Consider the following 25,692-nt stretch of genomic DNA (forward strand, 5'->3'; position numbering starts at 1 on the left):
ATCTCTGGATTTGGTGCAGTGAAGTCCCAAATAAACATCACTACAACTGTTATTATTGTTTTGTTATTCACGGGTAGTAAGTATTTTTAATATTTAATATTTTACTATTTAATATTTTCTATTACTTTAATATTTTAATTTTAATATTTTCTCCAAGAACTTCTGTTTGTTTTACTACAAAATCTGAAGCTGTTGGGGCACCTGGGTGGCTCAGTCGTTAAGCGTCTGCCTTCAGCTCAGGTCGTGATCCCAGGGTCCTGGGATCGAGCCCCACATCGGGCTCCCTGATCAGTGGGAAGCCTGCATCTCCCCCTCCTACTCCCCCTGCTTGTGTTCCCACTCTTGCTGTGTCTCTGTCAAATAAATAAATAAAATCTTAAAAAAAAAAAAAATACAACAACAAAAACCAAAATCTGAAGCTGAGATTGGGAGAAAAAAAAATTAAGCCATGTAAACACAATGTTAATGGTTTGAACCATTTTGCTAAAAAAAAAAAAAATCTGTGGTAAAACAAACACAATTTCATAGCCTTTTATTATTTTTAATTTTTTACAAGATTTATTTGTTTGAGAGAGAGAAAAAGAAAGTTGTGGGGAGGGAGAGTCTTAAGCAGACTCCCTGCTGAGCACGGAGCCTGACATGGGGCTTGATCTCACCCTCTTGACATTATGACCAGAGCTGAAACCCAGAGCTGGATGCTTCAACCAACTCTACCACCCAGGTGCCCCCACAGCCTTTTAAAAAGATTGTTTTGTTGGGGAGGTAGCCTTAATTTCAAAAAATAGAAAATATTTCTGTGTTAGCAAAATTCACACATTACAGAAATCAAATAAATTATTTGAAGACTGACCATGTGATGACAGCCGAGGTAAGAAAGTAGTAGGTAGGGGGAAAGACTGGCCAAGAGCAGAAAAGCATGGAGGAGCCCACAAAATACAAATATGAGAAGTGAGTCGCAGTGTTTTAATATTTATCTTACCATCAAGCGTCTGGTAAACGTGAAGTCCTGCTGGTACAAACTTTGCCACACTAAGAACCATATCTCCTTCCCAAAATTCTAACAGCTACAGAATATTAAGAAAAGAGAACAATGAGAAGGAACATAAGTATCACATTTCTAGGTAAAAGAACACCACCGAACTATTTTTCATATGTTTAGATGACACGGGGAGCTAGCAAATGAGCATGCCCATGCCACCCAACACCAAAGAAGACACCACTGTTTGCTAAGTTTGCCAAATTCAGAAATGGTCAGTCTCAGCCACCAGTGACTGGAGAGCGCTGGCGTGCACGATGAGCACAGTGAGCTCCAGAACAGCTGTACTGAACTGATGGGAAGACCACTTTTATCAGAAGGCAAACTGAGCAGCACGCCAGCCTAGAAATCTTTGTTCCAAAGAGCAAAAATCATTTGTTTAATTAGCATCATTCAGTGAAAAGCAGCACGGATTCTAGCACACATCAACATTTTTGTTATGTGAAAGGAATGTTTTCTACCATAAATTCAAAAAAGTGGCGTTACCAGTTTCCATATGACCATGGGTTGTTTTTTTAAATTTCTAGATTCAAGACTCTGGGGACTGGTCATCTTACCAGAGTAACATCACGCATAAAGTCAGTCCAATTTCATCTCTCCACAATAGCACATGGTAGTTCTCTTAAAAAGGAATCTCCTGGGGCTACTGGGTGGCTCAGTCAGTTAAACGTCTGCCTTAGCTCAAGTCATGGTCTCTGGGTCCTGCGATCAAGCCCCATGTGGGGCTCCCTGCTCAGCAGGGAGTCTGCTTCTCTCTCTGCCCCTACCCCTGCTCAAGTGTTCCCTCTCTCTCAAATAAATAAACAAAATCTTTAAAAAAATTTCCTCTTTACAAGTGATTAGTTAACTGCTTTAATCTTGTAGTCTCCCGCCAGGGGCCTACTTCTAGGATAACAGAGACGTACACTTCAAACACCAGAAAGCAGACTGGAGTGAATCTAAAACCTATGAAAGTGAGTAGGTAGTTCTTTTCAATTTTAAAGGTCCCCTGGACAAGGCAGCTCCCCAAGCCCACTTACACTAACACTGTGGGACTGGCTCAGGGATGAACTTTTAATGCAAAAGTTCAGAAACATTAGGAAATTTTAGAAATCCTAATACCAATCCAACCCTGAAATATCATTCAAATCAACTAAAGTTAACAAAGAAACTAGCCTGCTTTGCTTTGTACAAGAGAAAAATTAAAGAAAGCTAACAGTTTTGGGGCTTGATAAGTTTTCCAGAAAATTCATTTATTTCTGCAAAAATAAAAGCCCCCCCCCCCCTTAAAAGATTTATTTTAGAGAGAGAGCCTGAGCAAACGAGCATACACTAGGGGAAGGGGTAGAAGGAGAGGGAGAGAGAGAATCTCAAGCAGATGCCCCATTAAGCGTGGAGCTTGACTCGCAGCTCGATCTCACAACCCTGAGATCACGACCTGAATTGAAATCAAGAGTCAGATGCTTAACTGAATGAGCCACCCAAGTGCCCCTAAGACTACATTTTCTATTTCCCTTTTCCTTGATCAGGAAGTAGGGAGAGGTGAAGAAGTGTGATGAAAAGGAAGAAGAGTATGGAAACCAGGGCTGAGGCCTAGTTCTACCCCAACCAGAAGGCTGACTGTGGGCAAGCCACTAGATCTCTCTAAATCACAAGTTTCTCACCTTTAAAATGGGGTTAGCTTACCTTCAGTTTACCCTGAGATTAAAGGACCAAAGGACATAACTTACAGCAAGGCACTCTAAGTAAAATGAACAGCACTGCTGTCCTAAAAACACACCTGGATCAATTACTTGGGAGGTAAGGATTTACAACAATCCTTGTTTTCACAGCTCAACAGAAGGTGTTTTCCTTCCCTGAAAAATTTTAGTAATAAATGCTATCCTATACTTAGGAAAGTGAGAAATGTTAGTTGCTTTTGTTTAGTTCTTGGTTTTAGGCAACATGATTATTATTTTTTTTTAAGATGATTTTATTTATTTGAGAGAGAGAGGGAAAGCGTGCATGAGCAGAGGGAAGGGCAGAGGGAGAAGCAGACTCCCTGCTGAGCTAGGAGCCCGATGTGTGGCTCAATCCTGGGTCCCTGGGATCATGACCTGAGCTGAAGGCAGAGGCTTAAGTGACAGTGCCACCCAGGTGCCCCAGCAACATGCTTATCTTTATCTTTTTACTCCTTTCAAAAAAAAAAGAAAAAAAAAAGAAATAGCTTTCTACTTTTTCTCTCCCACAAATAAAATGTACCAGGCTTGATTCTCCCCCGAAAGCCTGCTGGCTGGACAGTGCGGGCCTCGCCTGTGCAGAAGGAAAAGACGTACAAGTAAAGAGAGAACATCTGGCTCGACCCTCAGAAAGTGGGAGATGTAGAATTTTCTTAAGTGCTTTGCAAAATAAATAGTTGAATCCTAAATGGGATTTTTGAAAAGGAGAAACCAGCTTGAGATGGACCTTAATGTCTAAATTAAGAGGAATCAAATTACCTGAAATATTGACTGTCGAAGATCTCCTAAAGTTTTTCTTTTATCGAAGGTTAAATCCCACACACTTTCTGCTTGAGAGACGACTGGGTGCAGAGCCCCACTGAAGAAATGATAATGAGGGCCCAGGTGGAGATGTAACTCTAAATTATTGTTTGTGGAATCCCATTCTGCCCTTTAATGAGGCATAAAAAAAATACATAAATGCTCTGTTTTTATAACACAGTTTCATCCCAAACCAATTATACTTGATTTATAATAAATTCTCTGTTCTAAGTAATTATTATTAATGTCCTTTTCTTCCATGTGCCAGAATTTACACATTTTAGTTTCTCAATGAATAGCAAATTTCAGCTCTGCCAGCATGAATTCCAAGGAAAATAAATTTTAGCATATATCATACAGTATTACTCTAAGTATTGAAACTCAAACTCTTCTAACCCTGAAAATACAGTGCATATAGCATATAGCAAATATGCTAGAAACCTTTTCCTGTAATTGTGGCAAATGCTCTTCCATAGGCTCTTCTGTAAAATATTTCAAGTGGGTCTCATGACCCTCCAGCCCACTCTCCCCGGTCGAGTAGACCGGAAGTGGCAGCTCGCCTCTGAATCCGCTGGGCAGCCTTGGAGCCAGTGCCCGACCGTTCTGCCCCAGGCAGTCTGGCCCAGGGAGAGCTGGATGAGGCCACGCCACTGCTCCAGAACTCCCGACACAATCATGTTCACGTGGTGGAAGACAGCACTAGCTCTTCTGAAGGCCACATTAGAAAGCTTAGTGCTGGCTGGTGAAACCCCTGCGGCTGTGGTTGTGAACGCCCACTCACTGCCAGTCCGCACCCACTCATGCAGGTTATTTTTCCTGTTTAAGATATTGTACCCTACTTCTTATATTTTTAATGTCTTACTTTCCTTTGATAGTGGTTTGCCATTCAATCTTACCTGCTTCTTTTCTGGCTCAGTTTTAAGCCAATGATTAAAATATTGAACACATCCTGGCTACATAATCAGCCAGCCCTGTGGGCCCACAAGGCGGCCACGAGAACATGCGCTTCCCTAACCGAGTGCCCCCACCGACCGCGGCAGAGAGCAAATGAGGACACAGTTCTTCAGGGTCCAAGGCGAGACCGCAAAAAAGATGAAATCAGCGAGCCTTTACAAACCAGGCCTGTGATAACTCATTATAGGTGTCTGCTCGGACGGACACAAAGTCCGGTAGTTTGCAGAATCCATATTTCCTCTTCTCACCCACCTCTGGTCTTCTGTCACTGAGTGCTGGGTCCCCACAACTAAACTCACGAGGCGTGACTTTCACCCCGGCTCTCTCTACACCTCGGGAATCACCTGACAGGCCAGGATACAATTCACTTAATGTCCTGAGTGTTCACCGATTTCTCCAGGCTTCTGAGGCTTCACCACTACTTGGCAATGGCTATTTATGTGACATTGTTTCATTCACCCTCACAGATAAAGACGATTTCAAAGTAAGATACTCTGCCTACAAAAATTCGGCAGCTACACAGACACAGGAATTGATTAGTTGGCTTTGTTTCCTTTTTAATTTTCCTGATTGAACACTTAAGACCTAAATGAGATCCTCATTCTCCAGGAAAAAACCATTCAAACTCCAAAAGTAAGTTAAGATTACCTTTTCAATTGCAGTTCAATGTTGGCTGCATCCATTTCACTCAGCAAATGACGTGGAACCCCGTATCTTGGATTAGCTTGAGCTGTGAACAGAACGCTTCATTAATGTGGGTTGATTAAATGGAATCTGGCGGCTGGGACTCTGGCAAGGATGTGCTGGGAGCTAGAAAGCCTCTACTGACTACCTTTGTGAATGCTAACTTCCTGTGGACCTGTCTTCCCATATGAAACATGAAAACGCTAGAACAAATGGAAGATAAACAGTTCTTTATGCCACGCTAGAAGGATTCCATTTCTTCAATTCTCTTTAGGCATACTTTTAAAAAGGAACACCCACTATTTTCTTCCAGATAACAAATGTACTAATTGCCACCGTAAAAATTCTGGAAATTACTTTTACAATATAGAAGATATCTTATAGATATTACAGTAATCCCATTCCCAAGAGATACTGCTAAGACCTGTTGTATGTACTTGTCGTCTTCCTTTTAAACCTACACAACGTGTCTGTATGCACACATGTACCTACACACGGTGCACACACTTAAAGTGGGATCGTATCTGACAAATCTGTAACATGCTTTTCACTTCAGATGTGTGTTTCTCTGAAGTTTTAAATGATTGCATAGTAGTTCATTCTATAAATGTCATAATTAATCTAGCCAATCTTTTTCTGATAGGTATTTAAGGTGATTTCTAGTCCTTATTATAAAATAATGGGAGTAACAAACACCTTTGAACGTGAATATCTATATACAGCTCCGATTATTTCAAGACAGATTTGCAGAAGAATTACTGGTTTAAGGTTTTCAAATACATAAGATCAACTGGTTACAGGACTGTGTATGCCTACCAGCTGCAGAGGAAGTGCCAACCGTTGAGAACAAGTAACAAAAAACATTTAACTTGGTAGGGAAAAAGTGGCATCTCACTGCTGTTTCAATTCCTATTTTTTAAAATTATTTTTTATTTATTTAGCTTTTTAATTAACACTTAATGTATTATTTGCCCCAGCGGTACAGGTCTGTGAATCATCAGGCCTACATATTTCACAGCACTCACCATAGCATATACCCTCCCCAAGTCAATTCCTATTTTTTTATTATGATCTGGGTTGATTCTTTTTATTTTATTTTATTTATTTATTTTTGAGAGAGAAAAACCATGAGCAGGGACCGGGGAAAGAGAAAGAGGGACAAGCAGATTCCCCACTGAGCAGGGAGCTACATGCAGGGCTCGATCCCAGGACCCCAGGATCATGACCCGAGCCAAAAGCAGATGTTTAGCCAGACTGAGCCACCCAGGTGCCCGATTCTTTTTTTTTTTTTCCCTCCAGTTTATTGGTTGTTCCTATTTCTTCCTTTGTACATTGCTTATTTATATCATTTTCCCAATTTTCTACTAAGCACAATGGAATATATGTAAAAGCACTCGGCAGATGGGAAATAAATTTGTCATATATTTAGCTGTTTCCCATTAGGCCTGTCATTTGCCTTTTTTATTGTTTAAGGTTTATAACACTTTTCCTTAATTTTTCTTTCTTTGCTTTTAAGCTTAGAAAGGTCTTCTCTACCTTAATATTGGAAAATATATTTTATACATTTTAAGGTTCCCCTTTAACATACACATTAAAGGAATTCAAATTTCATTCAAGCAATGATTATAGTCACTTGATTACACTGACTGCTAATTCAAGTGACTGGCTGCTAACCAGCTTCCCCACTTTGTATCTTGAGTAATTCCCTCTCCTCCTATTCATCTGAAAAGTCACCTTACCACAGATTAAAATCTTCGAAAGACCTGGGTGGATTTCTGGGCTGGCTCTACTCCAGCGCTGTGTCCCTCTCTGTGTGAGCACTGCACTCTCTTAGCTGCTGGAGCTCTACAAGCAGGTTTTACTGATGGAGTCAATGCCCTTTAGCAGGCCCTTCTTCAGTCTTCGTGAACGTTCAACTCCCTAGATGGATTTTAGAATCACTTCGCCAAGTTCTGTCCCTTCATCCTCACAAAAAGTCCATCAAGATTTCTGCTAAACCTTTATTCAATTCCTAAGCTAACTAGAAAACTACCATTCAGTGCATAGCCAAAACATAACGCATACTAAAATCCAATTCATTCTTTTTGTGTTAATATATATTTCTGTAACTATGGATTCTGTTTCAGAATATTTTTACCAGAGCCACGACTATATTTTTCCCGTCAGAAAAATAAAGCCTAGGTTTTCTCGTTAAACAGAATAATTATGTAACTGTTTTAGAACCAGAAAGTTAATTTCCTTTGACTCACATGCAAATTAGTAACTTCTTTCTTCTTACATTTTATAAAAATGATTACTATTCTCATTTTCTAAGAACAGTGTCCTAATTTATAACTACAGATATCCCTCTATCTAAGGAACTTCCCTTCTTAGGATTTTCTACTTCTGAGTAGACTTTGGGAAGTGACCAAAGTCTTACATGTCAGTGGTTTCAATAAAAAAATTTATCATTGAGGGTCTCAGTGTCTAGCCTCCCTGGTATGAGCTGTGTTAGAAGGTTTAACAAAGAATGCTTTGAATTTATTTCAACTGCTCATAAAACACATTAGTTACCTTGAAGGGAAGGAAAAAAGAGGGCAATAAAAGGCCACTTACAACTTGAAGGCGACAGACACATGGCCAAATGACAGAGCCAAACCTAAGCATAGGGCAATTGTACGCAGATTGGTCCACCCAACAAGACACCATCATGCAGTTCACATGCAGTTCAAGAAAAATCAAATCGGAACTCTAACTATGGTCTCATATCATTAAGAGGGGGAAAAATAAAGTAGAAATATATAATTATAAAATGATAGATTGCTGGATTTCTTTTGGCATAATGTATTTCTTACTATTAGCCTGAAAATATTTAAAAATGTTCCAAGAGCACACTTTCTCTTAAAAGGGTAAAAATTAAAACAGCATTCAATATTTATCTTCTAACATCAACAACTTGAACAAATAGGAACATTTCTCTTTCCATACCTTCTGGGGGTCTCTGCAATTGGGATTTCCGATAAAACAACATGTAGGCACTTTCTTTACCCTGAAACTGCCGTTCAATTTCTTTTTCCTTGATTGGTTGGACTTTGGAATCATTTATATCAAACCAGTGGGGACAGGAGGTTTTATCATTTAATCCGGGGGATTTTGAAGTAAATGTCTTGAAAATGTGTTGATCATTCCTTTGGAAATCAGACTCAGCCTGGAGAGAACCATTCTTCAATAGACTAATTGTACTTTCATCTGAACTGAGTAGAAATATCTGGGAATGAAGCTGTAAGAACTATACAGAGACAAAAAACAAATACTAGGTTAATAAAAAAAATTTTTTTAATTGGACACAATAAAAAAAACTACATTTTCCTTTCTGTGACTAGATTTTGAACTTTATTTTTGCCCTAGCCAGCTGAGAGAGAAAAAAATCCATCTGAGTCATGATTAAAACATTTAATAAAAATCAGAGTCCTCTCTGTTAAACAGTCACATCAAGGGAGGAAGCTGCCATGCCACAATCTAAAACATAGGTTACTTCTGCCTCAGTAACACCATTCTTAAAAAGTACTTTACTAAAGCAGATTAGGTAGAACAAACACTTCTGAGATGTTTAAAGCAATCTAAACGAAGCACAAAGGCGATCCCACAGTGAAGCACTACAGAAGAGAATTTTAAAACTAGTGACTCAGACAAACTCTATTGTAATAAAGTCATAATTATAAGCCTACACTGTCACGTAACATTAACTAAACTGAATGTTGTCTGTCCAAGGAAGTGGACAGGTTAACTCAGGAAACCAAAGTGCAGAACGCTTAGGTCTTAATCCCAAAAACAATTTCTCAGGTTCTAGCTAAAGGATTAGGAAGAAAAAAGCATCTTTCCTCACTGCCTACCCCCACTTTCCATCTCTACTCTTCTCTCACTCCCTGACTCCTGTGGCCTCACATCTCCTCTTCTCTCAGCAGAACTCACTTTATATCGAAAACCACTTGGGAGGCATGTGCAACATCTGCTTAGCCCATCAATCAATATGGAAAGGTGACTTTCTCATTTTCCACTTGGATGGAAATAATGTGTAGTAGTACCAACACTCTAATCAAAGTATTGTTTTACCACAGACAGATGGAAACAGGTCTATGACCCAAAGACAATATTGCTAATACTGTGTATAGAAGATGGTAAAACAGTGTTGCAGCTAATTTTTTAGGTACAATCAAATAGTAATAATCAGAGAGTCGCCATTTTTTTCCTTTGAGAAGTGAGAGTTAATTCCTTTTAGCCTCAAGCTTCAGCAGAGTCTGGTCCCAATAATGGCAGAGAACTTTTACTGGTCTACCTTTTCTGATAAGAAATGATAAACTCCAGACAAAATAATGAAAACAAGTGTTTGGAGAATAACCAGAAACAGGTTTAAGCAGAGGGGACATAATCCTTCAAAACTAGGTGAGTTTTATATGAAGCCACTGGTTCCCACTTTATAGCAGTGCATGGTGGGAGAGTTCAAGCAAAGGGCAGGAGTCTTACTGAGCTGAGGAAACAGAATTTGAAAATGCCAGAGAGGCTAGAAAGCAAAAGACAAAGAGTTGCATTAAAGAGTCTAGAATCTATACCAAATCCCCCTCAAATCCTTGGCTGACTCCTGATTGGAACATGGATGGCCCAAGACACAAGAAACCCCACAGAAAGCAACAGCTGATAGAGTCACGATTGGAACAGAGATTTTTGCAGAGATTTCTGGGTAGATGTGCAAAGATTTTTGCAGAGATTTCTGGATAGACAGAACACGGAACTGAAGTTCTGACAAGATAGAGACATATGACAAATATCTGAGGCTTTCTTTTTTTTTTAATCTGAGGCTTTCTGTTGAAATCCTAGAAGGGCCGTGCCTTAGGCCAAGAGCTGGTACGCTTGTAAAACGCCAGATAAAAGGCAAACTTGAGGACCTTATGTAGGTACATATATAACTTTAAACAAATAACCACTTAAAAGTGTGAAGATAGTTCTCAGCTCAGGGGCAGCAGGTCATATTTGCCCCCAGGCCACCGTTTGCTAAACTCTGCCTTCAGAGGAAGAACCATGCATTCCCCACAGGACTAAGAGCTAAACTGCAGTAGATTCACCTTACAAAGCCCAAAATGAAGCTTCTATTGGATCAAGGATTCAATAGCCTGTTAGAGCATAATGCAAAACTCTTTAAAGAACAACCATTTAAAAAAAAAAAAAAACCTACCATATAATCCACTACATCCGGTAGGCAATATAAAATTAAATGGCACACAAACAGGACAGTGTGATTCAATATTCAAGAGAGGATACAGTCAATTCATAAGGGAAATAAAGTAAACAGAAAGAGCCCCAGAAATAATCCAGATATTATGACAGTGAACAGCTATTAAAATATTTAATTTATATGACTTAATAAAGCTAATAGTATCTTCAAAAATTAATCTATAGGAAAGGATGAACAGAGTGGGTTCAGATGGGGAATTTCAGTGGAGAAATGGATACTCTCAATTAGAGCTAAGTGGAAATTCCAAAGCTGGCAACCACAATGTCTAAATGAAAAGTTCACTAGCTGGGCTTAATGGAAGACTAGATATAGCCAAAGAAAGAACCAATGAACTTGAAGATGGTGCAATGTAAATTAGCCAAGCTGAAGGAGAGGTAAAAATTAGAAGAAGAAAAAAAATCTCAGTTACTTAAGATCTGTGAGGAAATCCTGAATGGTCTAATTTACATGTAACTGTAGTCCTGGAAGGAGAAGAAATGAGGGGCAGAAAAACAAATTGGAAATATAATGATCAAAACTGAAGAAAGACGTCAAGCTATAGACAAAAAACTTAGCAAATATAAAGCAAATAAACATAAGAGTACCACACTAAGACACAATATTGTTAAGCTGCTAAAAAACAAAGAAAAAAGAATCTTAAAAGCAGGCAGAGAAAAAGATACACCATGTTCAAGTGACACCAGCCTTCTGAGCCAAAATAATGGAAGCCAAAACATAAGGGAATGACATTTTTAAGGCGCTGAAAGGAAAAAATGGAAACTATTACACTAGAATTTAATATCCAGCAAAAACAACCTTTAAAAAACTGAAGGCAAAACAAAGATTTCAATCAAAATCGAAATGATACTAGATACACAGCCGAATGTGCAAAAAGCAGCAACAAATACCAGAATGGATAAATATAAAACACTATTTTTTCACTAATTTCTTTAAAAGTTGCCTAAGTGTTTGAAGCAAAAAATAGTATTAATAAAAATAAGTAATGTAGAGTAGAATTTACATGTAATGGTACAATAAAAGGCAACAGCAGACAGGACAGGAGTGGGGAAACGTAGTTCTATGACTGTGAGCATCTTACACTGTTCAGGAAATGGTATGCTATTAATTTGTAGTTGGTAATACTGATTTATGTACAGTATAATCCCTACAATAAAAATATTAAAGAAATAAAGCAATATATTAGCCAACAGAGGAGATAAAGTAGAAAGACTGAAAACCACTTGAGTAACCTAAAGGGTGAGGAAGAATGAAAGAGCAAAAAACAGAGGGGCAAATAAAAAACAAATACCTCAATGGTAAGTTTAAACTCAACCATACTCATTACTGCATTAAAACCAAATGGACTGGGGTGCCTGGGTGGCTCAGTGGGTTAAGCCTCTGCCTTCGGCCCAGGTCGTGATCTCGGGGTCCTGGGATTGAGTCCCGCGTAGGGTTCTCTGCTCAGCGGGGAGCCTGCTTCCTCCTCTCTCTCTGCCTGCCTCTCTGCCTACTTGTGATCTCTGTCTGTCAAATAAATAAATAAATATATTAAAAAAAAAAGATTAAAAACCAAATGTACTGAACATTCTCATTAAAAGAAACTATCAAACTGTCATCTGATAGAAAACAGTTGAACAAATAGAGAAGGGTAGAGAAGATCAACAAATACAAAGCTGCTTTTTTGAAGAGTTTAATAGATAAACCCCTAGGCAAGACTGATGGAAAAGAAAGCTAAAACACAGAAATGATCAGTAGCAGAAATGAAACAGGGAACATAACATCTGCTCCAAGGGACCTTATAAGGATAATGTGGTATTTCAAACAAATTTATGCTAACAAATTTTACTTTATTTTTTAAAAAAGATGTTATTTATTTAGAAAGAGAGAGAGAGAGAGAGAGAATGAGCCAGGAGAGGGGCAGAGAAACAGACTCCCAGCTGAGCAGGGTGACTGATGCAGGGCTTGATCCCAAGACCCTGGGATCATGACCGGAGCTGAAGGTAGACACTTAACCAACTGAGCCACCCAGGAGACCCAACAAATTTTACTTTTTTTTTTTTTTAAAAAAGATTTTATTTGTTTATTTGACAGACAGAGATCACATGTAGGCAGAGAGGCAGGCAGAGAGAGAGAGGAGGAGGAAGCAGGCTCCCTGCTGAGCAGAGAGCCTGATGTGGGACTCAATCCCAGGACCCTGGGATCATGACCTGAGCTGAAGGCAGAGGCTTTAACCTACTGAGCCACCCAGGCGCCCCAAATTTTACTTTAAAGAACAAATTACTTAAAAATCACAAGCATCCAAAATAAATAGGAACCAACTTCATACTGTTTGTAAGAAACACACTTGTATAAATGGCTTGCAGCATTACATTAATACCAGATGAGGTAAATTTTAAGGCAAGGAATACTAGCAGAGATAAAGGAAGGGCAATGTACATCAGGAGGCCATAAAAATCCAAAATGTGTGTGTATCTAATAATATAACTTCATGGTACATGAAGTAAATCTTTCCAAAGTAAAAGGGGGAAGGGACAAATCCACAATTAAGGTTAGAGATTTAAACCACTCAGTAACTGATAAAACCCAAAGACAGAAAAATTAGTAAGGACAGAAAAGAAATGCTATTAACCAATTTGACATAATTGACATTTATAAAACAATATACCCAATAAGTGCAGAAAATAACTTTTGTGGTGAATACAGAACTTTTAGCAACACAGAGCATATTCTGAAGTGTGAACCAAGTCTCAATAAATTCAAAAGAACTAAAATCATGGAGAGTACGTTCTGAGGGTACAATGGAATTAACTAGGAATCAACTTATAGATAAAACAAAAAGACAGAAAGAAATCCCAAATATGTGGAAATTAAGCAACACAGTTCCCCCAAAAATCATGCGGGAAATTACAAAATATTTTGAATGGAATGATAATGAAAACAGGCCAGATCTGCTTGCAGTTAAATTAGCCCTTAAAAAGAAATTTACAGCTTTAAAAGCTTGTATTAAAAGGAAGGTTTAAAAACAACTGAGATACCATGCTGGAAAAAAGTTGATCTAATGAGATCCCAGAAGAAAAAGGAAGGAAATAATTAAAAACAAGAGCAGAAATCAACGAGATAGAAAACAGATGAGCAGCAGAGAAAATCAACAGAGGCAAAATTTGTTTGTTTTTTTTTAAAGATTTTTATTTATTTACTTGACAGAAAGAGATCACAAGTAGGCAGAGAGGCAGGCAGAGAGAGAGAGGGAAGCAGGCCCCCTGCTGAGCAGAGAGCCCGCTGCGGGACTCGATCCCAGGACCCTGAGATCATGACCTGAGCCGAAGGCAGCAGCTTAACCCACTGAGTCACCCAGGCGCCCAAGGCAAAATTTGTTTTTTAAAAAGTTTAATAAACTTGATAAACCCCAAGCAAAACTGATGAAAAAAAAGTGAGAAAATACAAATTACTAATATTAGGAATGAAAAAGAAGAAATACCTTCAGGTACTATAGACACTACAGAGAATATGGGATACTGTGAATAACTTTATGCCAAAAAATCTGACATATAGATAATGTCAGAGAACAAACTCCTTCTAAAACACAATTTTCCAAAATAATGCAAGAGCAGAAAATCTAAATAACACTACAATCAAAGAAATTTAAACTATAATTTAAAAACCTTACTCCAAAAAAAAAAAAAAAATGCAGGTCTCAATGCAATAGGAAGCTCAGAAATAAATCCACAATTACATGGTCAACTAATCTTTGAAAAAGGAGGCAAGGATATGCAATGGGAGAAAGACAGTCTTTAAAACAAATAAGTTCTGGGAAAACTGGACAGTGACATGCAAAAGAATGAAACTGGACCATTTTCTTACATGATACACAAAAATAAGTTCAAAATGGGTTAAGGACCTAATTGTGAGACCTGAAATCATAAAAATCCTAGTAGACAGCACAAGCACAGTAATTTCTCTGACACCGACTGTAGCAACATCCTTCTAGATAGGTCTCCGGAGGGAAGGGAAACAAGCAAAAATAAACTATTGAGACTACCTCAAAATAAAAAGCTTCTGTACAGCAAAGGGGAACAACCAACAGAACTAAAAGACAACTTACTAAATGGGAGAAGATATTTGCAAATGACATATCCGATAAAGGTTTAGTATCCAAAAAATACAAAAAACTATACAATGCAACACCAAAAAAAATCAAATAATCCAATCATAAAATGGACAGAAGACATGAACAGACATTTCTCCAAAGGAGACATTCAGATGGCCAACAGACACATGAAAAGATGCTCACTGTCACTCATCACCAGGGAAATGCAAATCAAAAGCACAACGAGACATCACTTCACACCTGTCAGAATGGCTAAAATCAAAACCACAAGAAACAATAGGTGCTGGCAAGAACGTAGAGGAAAAGGGGCCCTGGTGCACTGCTGACGGGAATGCACACTGGTGCAGCCACTGTGGAAACAATATGGAGGGTCCTCAAAAAGTTAAAAACAGAACTACCCTATGATCCAGTAATCGCACTACAATATTTACCTAAAGAACACAAAAACACTGATTAGAAGGGATACATGCACCCCTATGTTTACTGCAGCATTATTTATACTGGCCAACAAATGGAAGCAGCCCACGTGTCCATTGACACATGAATGGATAAAGGTGTGGTATTTACATACAATGGATATTATTCAGCCAATAAAAAAACAAAAACAAAACCAAAAATGAAATCTTCTCATTTGCAACAATATGGATGGAGTTGCTGTGTATTATGGTAAGAGAGATAAGCCACCAGAGAAAGACAAATACCATGATTTCACTCATAATGTGGAACTTAAGAAACTAAACAAACGAACAAAGGGGGAAAAAAAAGAGAGACAAACCAAGAAATAGACTCTTAACTAGAGAAAACAAACTAACAGTTACTAGAGGGGAGGTGGGTAGGGGGATGGGAGAAATGGGTGAAGGGGATTAGGACACTTACCATGACGAACGCTGTGGAACATATGGAACTGCTGAGTCGCTATACTGTACAACTGAAACTAGTAACACCATGTTAACTACACTGGCATCAAAATAAAAAAATTTTCAGGTCTCAATAGCTTCACCAAACATTTAAGAAAAAAAAAAAAAATCAGTCTTAGAGAATTCTTTTCAAGAATATAAAGGAGTGTTTCCTGACATCTGAGTCCTATATAACCCTAACACTAAAATCTGACAGACACTACAAAAAAAGAAAACCAAAGACAAGTATCTCTCATAAATGGTGAAGCAAATATCCTATATGAGTCAAATGAATGTAGCAATACATGAAAAGCTCATGACCAAGTGGGTTTTATCTCAGAAATATAAGCTTTGCTCAACATTAAAAAGGTCAATGGAATTCACATTAACAGAATAAATGGTATATTTAAAAAAAAGTCAGCATTTGATAAAATCCAACCTCTATTCAAGATGAAACTATCAGTCATCGGTGAAAAAAAGCTAACTCCCTCAAACTTATAAAGGGTATTTGCATTTTTAAAGAAACTGCACAGCTAATATCACACTTAAGAGTAAAATACTGAGACAGTGACCCAATCATTTTATGTATTTACTTGAGATAGAGAAAGAGAGGGAACATGAGAGGGGAGAGGGTCAGAGGGAGAAGCAGACTCCCTGCTGAGCAGGCAGCCTGATGTAGGACTCCAGGATCATGACCTGAGCTAAAGGTAGTTGCTTAACCAACTGAGCCACCCAGGCGCCCGACCCAATCATTTTAAATGAAAACCTTAAAACCCATGCTATGGACTCAAGAGTCATTAAGCCAAGATACACTTCTGGAGTGTGGTCTAATTAAAAGATGCACTTAAATCCTTACTGAAGTGTGTAAGCCCCTTGCTTCTATAAGGAATAGCTCCAAAATATTTACTAAGCATTGCTGTGTGTTTTTTCAGTTGAGTGGTTTGACTTGTGTCCAGTTTTTGCATCTAATCTCACAGCCTAGGAAACCCGATCGCCCAGTTTAACAGGATTATGTGTAAAAGAAAGATCCAGGGAAAACTGTGGGAATACCCTAAGACATATCTGTAAATAAATGATGAGCTTCAGGCATGAACTTCATGACATTTTTTGCTGTTGTATTAAAAGGCTTTCCCTTCTTCTTTTTCTGCTTACTTCTTGATTCTATAATAAATTACTTAATAACTTAACACTTAATAAGAACTCAACTGAACTTTAACCATTAAATAAAAATAATGACTTAATCTTCACCTAAAGTTTCGTTGCAAAGGGATCGTAATATAATTTCCTGGCACGGGACCTCCTGTATGGATGCCATCTATTACCTTTCGCAGTGGTCCATACTGTTTTCTGTACTTCTTGTTCCAAGACATTCCTGTCTTTTTTAAGAGTTTCTGGCCCAGCTGATCAACAGGTATTACATTATTCTCCTCCTTTTGAAAGAAACAATGATTTAAGAAAATGTGATGAAACGTAACTGTAACATTTATGATTTCAAAGGCACCAACAGAACTCTATCTAATTACATGTGCCTAAGACAGCGAACATGTAAGTGGATTAACCATAACTGTGCAAAATAAAAAAAATTTTTAAGTAGATTAAGCCTCAGTTTAGAAAACTTGAATTGTGCTTTCCTACACCAAAGTTTACACATTTACTTATTTTTAAAGATTTACTTATTTATTTTAGAGAGAGAGAGAGTGAGAGTGAGCATGCGCACACAGGAGTGGGAGAAGGGGCAGAGGGAGAGAGAGAATCCTAAGCAGACTCCCTGCTGAGCGAAGAGCCTGATGTGGGGCTTGATCTCACAACCCTAAGCCTGACCTGAACACTCAACTAAGTTGCCCAGGCACCTCAAATTTAAACACTTAAAGAGCATCCAAAGAGTATTCTAACATTGAGTAAATTCCTGCTATTTTGTGGGATTTTTATAAGAAATATTTAAGTGCACAAAAGGATTATCAATATCTCTTCTGAATGTTTCCAGATAAAAACAAATTCTAAAAGCTAGTAAGAAGTGACTGTTTTGGGATGAAATGTGTGCATCCCCCAACCACCCCAGCCAATTCATATGCTGACTCCTTAACCCTCAAGATTTCCACTCTGACTTTATTTGGATAGGATCTTTAAAGAAGTGATGATGTTCAAAATAAGGTCATTAAGGTGGGTCCTAGGCCAATCTGACTGGTGTCCTTATATGAAGAAAAAATATGGACTCACAGAGATCTGCAGGATGCCCAGGCACAAAGGAAAGGCCATGTGGGCCCACAACGAGGAGGTGGCCGTGTGCCAGCCACGGAGAGGCCTGAGGAGAGAATAAACCTGTGGCCCCTGATCTTGAACTCCTGGCCTCCACAACAAGAAGAAGATAAATTTTTGTTGTTTAAGCCTGTGGTCCTTTGTTATGGGAGCCCCAGCAGACTGATACAGTGGCCACAGAACAAGGTGGTTAAAGGATGCAGCCTAGGTCCATGGTAAAGAGTCAAGAAAAAGTCTTTGTAAGAATGGATAAACACATGCAAGGAACTTACCACCTTTACAACACAGTGCTAAGCAAACGTTAAAAAGCCATATAGCGGAGGTATTGTTGGTATATCAATATTAGGAATGAAAAGGGGGACATAACCTTAGGAACTACAGACGGTAGAAGGCTAACACAGGAAGACGGCAAATTCCACAACAATACATACGGTAAACCCCAATTCGATTTAAAAGGACAGTAATACCCAAAACCCTATAACCCAATACCAATATACATATATAAACACAGAGAAGACAGAACGCAAAGAATACACATCAAAGTGTTAACAATTACTGGGTAATTGGTTTAATTATACTTTTATATATTTTATACTTTTCACATATTTCCTAGGGTTTTTTCCCTCAAATTTCCTACCACAAACATGAATTTTTTAATAACCAGGAAGTCTCTAAAAAATAAACTGTAAAAATTGACACAGGGAAAGCCCCAAAAGAATAAGACTCCGACTAGTACCAGTAGCCGTTCTAGAATGAGCACATATGTGTGCATATCTGAAATACACACACACACACACACACACACACAACTATAAACACTCTCTCTACCTGTAGTAAGATTGCTTTCAGAATTATCAGTGGATCATCATCAATCTCTTCTTCATTCTGGAGATCTTTTAAATTCACAACTGGTTTGCTCTCTTCCTCCTAGAAAGGAAAGCAATAAAAATTTGTCGCTTAAGAGGTAATTAACAAAATAGAAATGTCTGTGCTGTGGAAGTTTCAAGATGGAGAAACGACGATAAAAACATTGGAATAACTTATGTAGACCTTGGAATCCGGCAGGCCAGGCTTTGATTTCCAGCTCTGGTTGGCTAATCCCGGACGCGTTATTGAACCTCTCTGGCATTATCTGTGAACGGGACTGTAGATAAACTCCCAGCACAACACATACATGGTAGATCCCGACAGGTTCCTGGGAAACACCACTTCAGCTGCACCTTACAAATCCTGACATGTTGTGTGTCACTGGCAAGTGCAGCCTAGTGCTCGCTTCTATTTCCTGATCGTCCAAAGTTTGCACCCCACTCTATGAAGTTGTTCAAGAACATGTCGAAAGGTATTTTCTCCATTTATTTTTAAATACATGCCAACTTGCAAAAGTATTTTCATTTGACTTAGAACCATAAATACAAATAGACCTAATGACATAAGACAAAAGTAATAAAGAAATAGCAAAATAAAATGGTAGACTAAATACAACCATCCTACTGAATGATTACTAAAAATGCTGGATAAGCAAACACAACAAAACAAAGGCATCTTTTAAAAACACACACTGAATTAGCAAGAGTATCAGGGAAATCCTCAGAGAACAAGTAAAATGGGAACTGGGAGGAAATCCAGTATTGAGGCCTCCAGCTGCCCCACCTTGCTGACATAGCTCTTACAGGACGAGGTCTGGGAGACAAAGCCTAAGCACCCTCCAAAGTACGGAGCCGAATGATTGGTGTTCCAAACAACCAGTTCTCCGGTCCTCTGACACCATCTAGGGGGTCACAACTCAGGTCAGTTCTGATACTAACTTCACGCAGTCCTGCAAGACTTCAGACAAGAGCCACAAGTGAGGTCCCAGGCCACCTGCACTTCTGCTGGGCTGATTACAAATTCTAGGGTTCCTACAATCCCTACTTCAGGTTTGATAATTTCCTGGAATGGCTCACAGACCCAGGACCTTATACACAGGACTACACAGGACTACAGTTTAGTACAAAGGATACAAATGAACGGCCAGATGGAGAAGCACATAGGGCAAGAAGGGTCCTGAGGGCCTCTGTTCCCCTATGGGGTAGGGGCGGCCATCCCCCTGTGGATATGTTCACCAGTCCAGAAGCTCCCTTACTGTCCTGGCTTCAGAGTTGTTGTTGTGGGTTTTTAAAAAAGATTTTATTTGTTTATTTGACAGAGAGGGAACTCAAACAGAGGAAGCAGGAGAGGCAGAGGGGGAACCAGACTCCCTCGCTGAGCAGGGAGCCTGACATGGGGCTCAATCCTAGGACCCTGAGGTCATAACCTGAGCTGAAGGCAGATGCTTAACTGACCGAGCCCCCCAGGCGCTTTAGAGTTTTACTCAAAGTTTCAACAGGTAGGCGTGACTGATTGACAGAACTCAATCATCAGCCCATCTTCCCTCCATAGGTCAGGAGGTGGAGCTAAAAACATGAACGCTCTAGGGGCGCCTGGGTGGCTCAGTGGGTTAAGCCGCTGCCTTCGGCTCAGGTCATGATCTCAGGGTCCTGGGATCGAGTCCCGCATTGGGCTCTCTGCTCAGCGGAGAGCCTGCTTCCCTTCCTCTCTCTCTGCCTGCCTCTCTTGTGATTTCTCTCTGTCAAATAAATAAAATCTTTAAAAAAAAAAAAATAAAAAAAAAAAACCCATGAACGCTCTATTCATGTGGTTGTTTGCTCTGGTGATGAGCCTTCAGTCTGAAGATGTCTAGGCCCCACCAAGAGTCATCCCATTGGGATGAACTCAGGTGTGGTTGAAAGGGGTTCATTATGAACAACAAAAGACATGCCTATCGCTCATGCAATTTCAAGGACCTCTATTCCAGGAACCTGGGACAAAGACCAAGTATATGCTTTTCCTTCCTTCTTCCCTCCCTCCCTTCCTTCTCCCCGTCTCCCTTTCTTTCTTTTAAAGATTTATTTATTTATTTGAGACAGAGAGAAAGAGAGAGAGAGAGAGAACACACATGAGCAGGTGGAGAGGGGCAGAGGGAGATGGGGAGAGACAATCCCAAGCAGATTCCCCGCTGAGCACAGAGCCTGACTCTCAATCTCATGACCCATGACATCACAACCTGAGCTGAAATCATGAGTCAGACACCTAACCAACTTAGTAACCCCAGGCACCCCAAGTATATACTTTTTAATTATACCACAAAGATAAACTTCAGCAGACAGCTAGAAAAAAAGAGCTACCTACTTTCTCAGTACAAACACGACCTAGAAAAAAATCACCCCACAATAAAGGACAACAAGGAACTGGCTTGGTTTGACCTTGATACTAGAGATGAAGGTAGAAAAACATCTGTAATGATTTGTACTCACAAGCAGGTCCCCATACGGGTTTGTGGTCCAAATTCACACTAGCTGTATGGCTCTAAAACCACTAAGTCAGGATGTGACTTTAAAGTTAAGGGTTGGAGTGACCCCAGGTATGTGGGAGAGACAAACACTTTTTCAGAGGAAGGCGCTTTCAACTCAGCCCTCAAATTACTCCAGTAAATCACATTCTTAAAAAACCAACCACCCCAGGCTACAGTCTAAAATAATAAAATCACAAGGAAGTCGACTCAGCAGATATCTAAATCAGACTGCAATTGGCAGACCAATAAAATAGCATGTTTAATAAGTTTAAAGATGTCATTAAGGAAAAAAAGATGTAAAAATGGCAGAAGAGGAGAGGCAGGCCAGCACTGCCGCCTATTTGGCACATTACTGCAGGTGACAAACAGGCAAGGCCCAGTCCTTCTCCGCTTTGCTGGTGTCCAACCTGGCCTTGTTGGGACAATAGGACTAGTTCCGGGCTGCCTGCTGGGAGCTGTCGTGAAGCCTTCTCTGACCCACTCCCTCAAATGTGCAAGATAATGTCAGTCAACCATCGAGGAAGCAAAAAGTCTCTGAAGAAGCAGAAAGCAAAGATCAGGCTCCTTTTCGCAGCCAGATCTTGAGTCACATTTTGAATAGGAAATGGTGTCCATACTACAAGAAAGGGAGCATCTTCTAGACAGACTAAGGGAGACAGAAATGTTGCATTAAAAAAAAAAATTTTTTTTAAAAGTAAACTACACCCAACCTGGGGCTCAAACTTACAACCCCAAGGTGAAGAGTCGTATGTTCTACTGCTTGAGCCAGCCAGGCACCCCTGAAATGTTGCCTTAAAACCAGGGAAAATTACGTCCGATGGGTCATGAAAGTTAGTTCTTTGCAGACGGTACCTACTAAAGAACTCCATGAATGCAGGGAACAGCTCCTTGAAAGGAAAGAACAATACCAGGCTGTAGTTAGAATATATGGAATCCTATGTCTCTGGGCACAAGCAATCTCCCAGGTAACAGTAACAGAAAGACAAGCAGGGCCTAGCAGGTATACGTACTGAAATTGAAATTATTATTATTTTTTTGAAGATTTTATTTATTTATTTGACAGACAGAGATCACAAGTAGGCAGAGAGGCAGGCAGAGAGAAAGGGGGGGAAGCAGACTCACTGCTGAGCAGGAAGCCCGATGTGGGGCTCGATCCCAGGACCCTGAGATCATGACCTGAGCCGAAGGCAGAGGCTTAACCCACTGAGCCACCCAGGTGCCCCTGAAGTTGAAATTCTTAAAGCACTCCTCATTATTTGAGCACCATAGAGCTTCGGATGAAAAAGTAGTGATCCTGGAAGAACGGAATAAAGAAAAAAACTGAACAAATGGGATGCTGCACAGGAGGCATGAAGAAGGAAATATACTAAGTGCAAATGGAAAGCAATCTTCTGATTGCTCTAATGTAACGAAGCTTCAGGAACAAAGGAGCAGTGCGGAGAGCAAAACCAAATGACAGAGAACCTGTCTGCCCTCTCGAGTCACACTGCAGACCCAGGAGGGGAGCCTGACGATGCCAGAAAAGAGCAGAGTGATTCTGAGGAAGTGAACACATGCAGAGCCGTCCAAGGAAGCACAACCCAGAACAGAGACATGAAGAGAGAAGCACCGCTTGAGACATGAGACCTCACTGCTGTATGAGGCTACCTCTGTGCGTGACCTCCACCACAGACTTGAAAGTGACACTGCAAATGAATATTTAAGCGTCAAAGACTGACACTAAATCTCAGCACCTCTAAAAGTGCCGCAAAGCAGCGAAGACAGGCGGCATGATGGGAATCTGCTCGAACTAATAAGCACAGAGACCTCGAGAGCTGAATTAGACCAGACGAGGGAGGAGACCTTCCCTTCGTCTGACTGGGAATGTGTCCCAGAAACCAGCCTCTTGGCAAACCGTGGCACAAGCATTAGGGAGAGATGCTTGTATGATGTTCTCGGCCAAACACAATGGAAGGTAAAGGACTGGAAAGGGTGAAACAAAGCAGCCTCTCTCCAAAGATGTCTGAAACTAAGACGGTTTAGCAAGATGGCTGGTTTATAAAGTTAACAAACCAATGGTAACTGCATTTCAAACACGACCACACAGAGTCTAGAAAATACAAAGTTGACACACGGCCCCACAGAACACCTTCCTGGTAAATATCAAGCAAAAAGTTTGACTTTTTAAACATCCAAATACTTTTTAATATCTAAGTACAACAGATGGAGCATGAGAAATGCAGACGGATGTTCTGAAAAAAAAAAGCCAACAACGCCATCAAAGAGAACGTGCACCCAGAACCCTGTCGTCACCCTATATTATTATATGTGGTACAACTACTGGTTAACACCACCACCTGTCTGATAATCGGGAAGACGTCTTAAGCATTCTACATCCTACCACGATGGTCTGTAACTTATGGACATTTCACTGTGTTTTAGGTACTTGTTAGAAAACTGGCTGCGAGTTCAGGCTTAGTGTGTAACACACTGATTCTTCCCATTGCAAATAATCGGAACTAGACTTCCAGGAGGCACTTCCCCTCAGGAAATCTGCAAATTCTTAAGAAAATGACAAAATTTTTTTAATAAGAACTCTAAAATATGAAAAGATATATCTGACTTAAATGTTGGTTCAAAACTCTATTACTGCTGAGAATGGGTGTTGTGTGTGTGTGGATACTGACAAGCTGATCCTAGAAACGGTCACAGAAGAATAAAAGGCCAAGACACTACTGAAGAATGACGCGACACAGGGACACCTGCCCTACCAGATACCACAACTCATTATAATGCTACCGAAATTAACAGTGTTACTATTGGCCTAGGAATAGAAAAAAGAACAATGGAACGGAACAGGGGGCCCAAAAGGACTCACACATAAACAAACAATTGATGTAACACAACTGGCACTGTCGCGAAAATCACACACCATTCATAGGAAACCATTCCAGAAGGACTGAGAAGTTTTAAATGTAAAAGGCAAAACTACAAAACTTTTGGAAGACATTATAGCAGGAAAATCTTTATCATCTTTGGCTGGTGTCATGAGAGGCAGAGAAGCCTGGAAGAGTTGTTGATTATAGGAGACCTAAGAGATAGACTAACGAAATATAATGCAAGACCCTGAATTTGACACTGCATTGGGGAAGAAAATGCTGTAAAGGATCTGGATGAGACAGCTGGTGGAATCTGAAAATGAACTCTTCATTAGAGAGCACTATCATTTCAATGCGCAAGCTTCTGATTTTGATCTAGGCTTATGTAAGGGAACACCCTTATTCTCAGGAGACAAACACGGAGTATTTAGGGGTAAAGGCGCCTAATTTCAGATGGGTCAGCACTCATAATGTTAACTGAGTGTGTTTGCACAAATCTGGCAAATTGTTAACAACTGAAGGATGCAGGGGAAGAGATCTATAGGTGTTTCTATGATGCTGGTTATTTTTCTGTAAGTATGAAACTATTTAGAAATAAAAATTTAAAACTTGTAACTATATTAACTTCCTGTAACTATAAACATTTCCTAGGGTAAATATATATAAGTGGCAAAATACGATCCTCACCAAAACAGTAAGACTAGAATTAATTTCTATGCTTACTTGAAATTGCCAGTTTCCCAGATGATCGACATCTTTAATATAGACGTGGTAATGTCCTCCATAGCAACCACCTTTATGTATAATAACTGAGAAGAGGTCATAGACATACTCCAAGTCATCCGAGTCACTCTACGAGAAACACAGCATAAACCGTGATAGTTTGCATAAAATGGGAAGACACATGACCAAAGAGCAGAAAGAATTTTTTTCTATTAAAATAAGAAACCTGTTTATTATTGTTATTTAGGGGTAAATTAAGACAAATTTGAGGAATTGGTTTTAAATGTAAATATTTTTAATTCTGAGACTGAAAATTGTCATTCATCTAATACCACGTAACGACCAAGCAAATTCTGCCTCTTACATAGGAAAACACACAAAATGTTACTTTTATGAACTTTGGCTAAGATCATGTACTCTAAAGTGCTAATAAAACATGCTTCCAATGCGTCTGCAATAGTTTTATCAAGAGAAAACCATCTTTGTGTTATAGCTATTACACTGCTTTAGAAATGTGTTCTTTAGCTGTTGAATTTGTCCTGCTTTCCAACTAGACTGTCATGGGTCTCAGAGTAGAGCCATATCCACTATCACCCTCCTGACACTCAGTGCTCTGCATCACAGGAATTAAGCAGTTCTGAATACTATGTTTGTTTAGAGACAGTTTAGTGTGATGAACAGGTTCTTTCTTCTATAATCAATCTTTTCTATAATTAATGTGCTCTGTAATTATGACTGACCCAATTGATGAAGGCTTATATTGGTGTTAAAAAAAAAAACAAACCTACTTTAGGTTAAGAGATACTTTGCATGTGAACACACCACTTGAAGGGTGCCAATTATTAAGAAACTTATTTCCTTGAAACACTGTACTTCTAAAGTAAGTAGTATTTTTTAAATGTCTGGTTCAGGCAAAAGATGAGAGATATAAACACAGAGGCAACGTGACAATTTTTTCTCGTGAATACCAAAATCAAAAAGTAATACTACGGTCAATTTCTTAGCTACTGCTCAATGGTTCACCTATTTCAATTTTGTTATTGCAAAGTATGTTAAAATAA

The 25,692-nt window shown here is 39.4% G+C and overlaps 1 protein-coding gene across 5 annotated transcripts in view; it reads right to left on the bottom strand.

Annotated features, from left to right (window-relative positions):
• The window catches only part of USP40 (ubiquitin specific peptidase 40), a 76,897-nt gene that overhangs the window by 35,905 nt on the left and 15,300 nt on the right, over positions 1 to 25,692 (bottom strand). For all 5 annotated transcript variants that reach the window (XM_046018553.1, XM_046018552.1, XM_046018551.1 and 2 more), the window contains 7 exons: positions 24,632 to 24,760; positions 18,509 to 18,607; positions 16,747 to 16,854; positions 8,140 to 8,440; positions 5,137 to 5,218; positions 3,493 to 3,664; positions 980 to 1,064 (listed from right to left, as the gene is read on the bottom strand). In XM_046018553.1, coding sequence (XP_045874509.1) covers positions 980 to 1,064; positions 3,493 to 3,664; positions 5,137 to 5,218; positions 8,140 to 8,440; positions 16,747 to 16,854; positions 18,509 to 18,607; positions 24,632 to 24,760 — 976 coding nt within the window. The remainder of the gene's footprint in view (positions 1 to 979; positions 1,065 to 3,492; positions 3,665 to 5,136; positions 5,219 to 8,139; positions 8,441 to 16,746; positions 16,855 to 18,508; positions 18,608 to 24,631; positions 24,761 to 25,692) is intronic.

The sequence above is a fragment of the Meles meles genome, chromosome 9 (genome assembly GCF_922984935.1).
Source record: "Meles meles chromosome 9, mMelMel3.1 paternal haplotype, whole genome shotgun sequence".
Taxonomy (NCBI): domain Eukaryota; kingdom Metazoa; phylum Chordata; class Mammalia; order Carnivora; family Mustelidae; genus Meles; species Meles meles.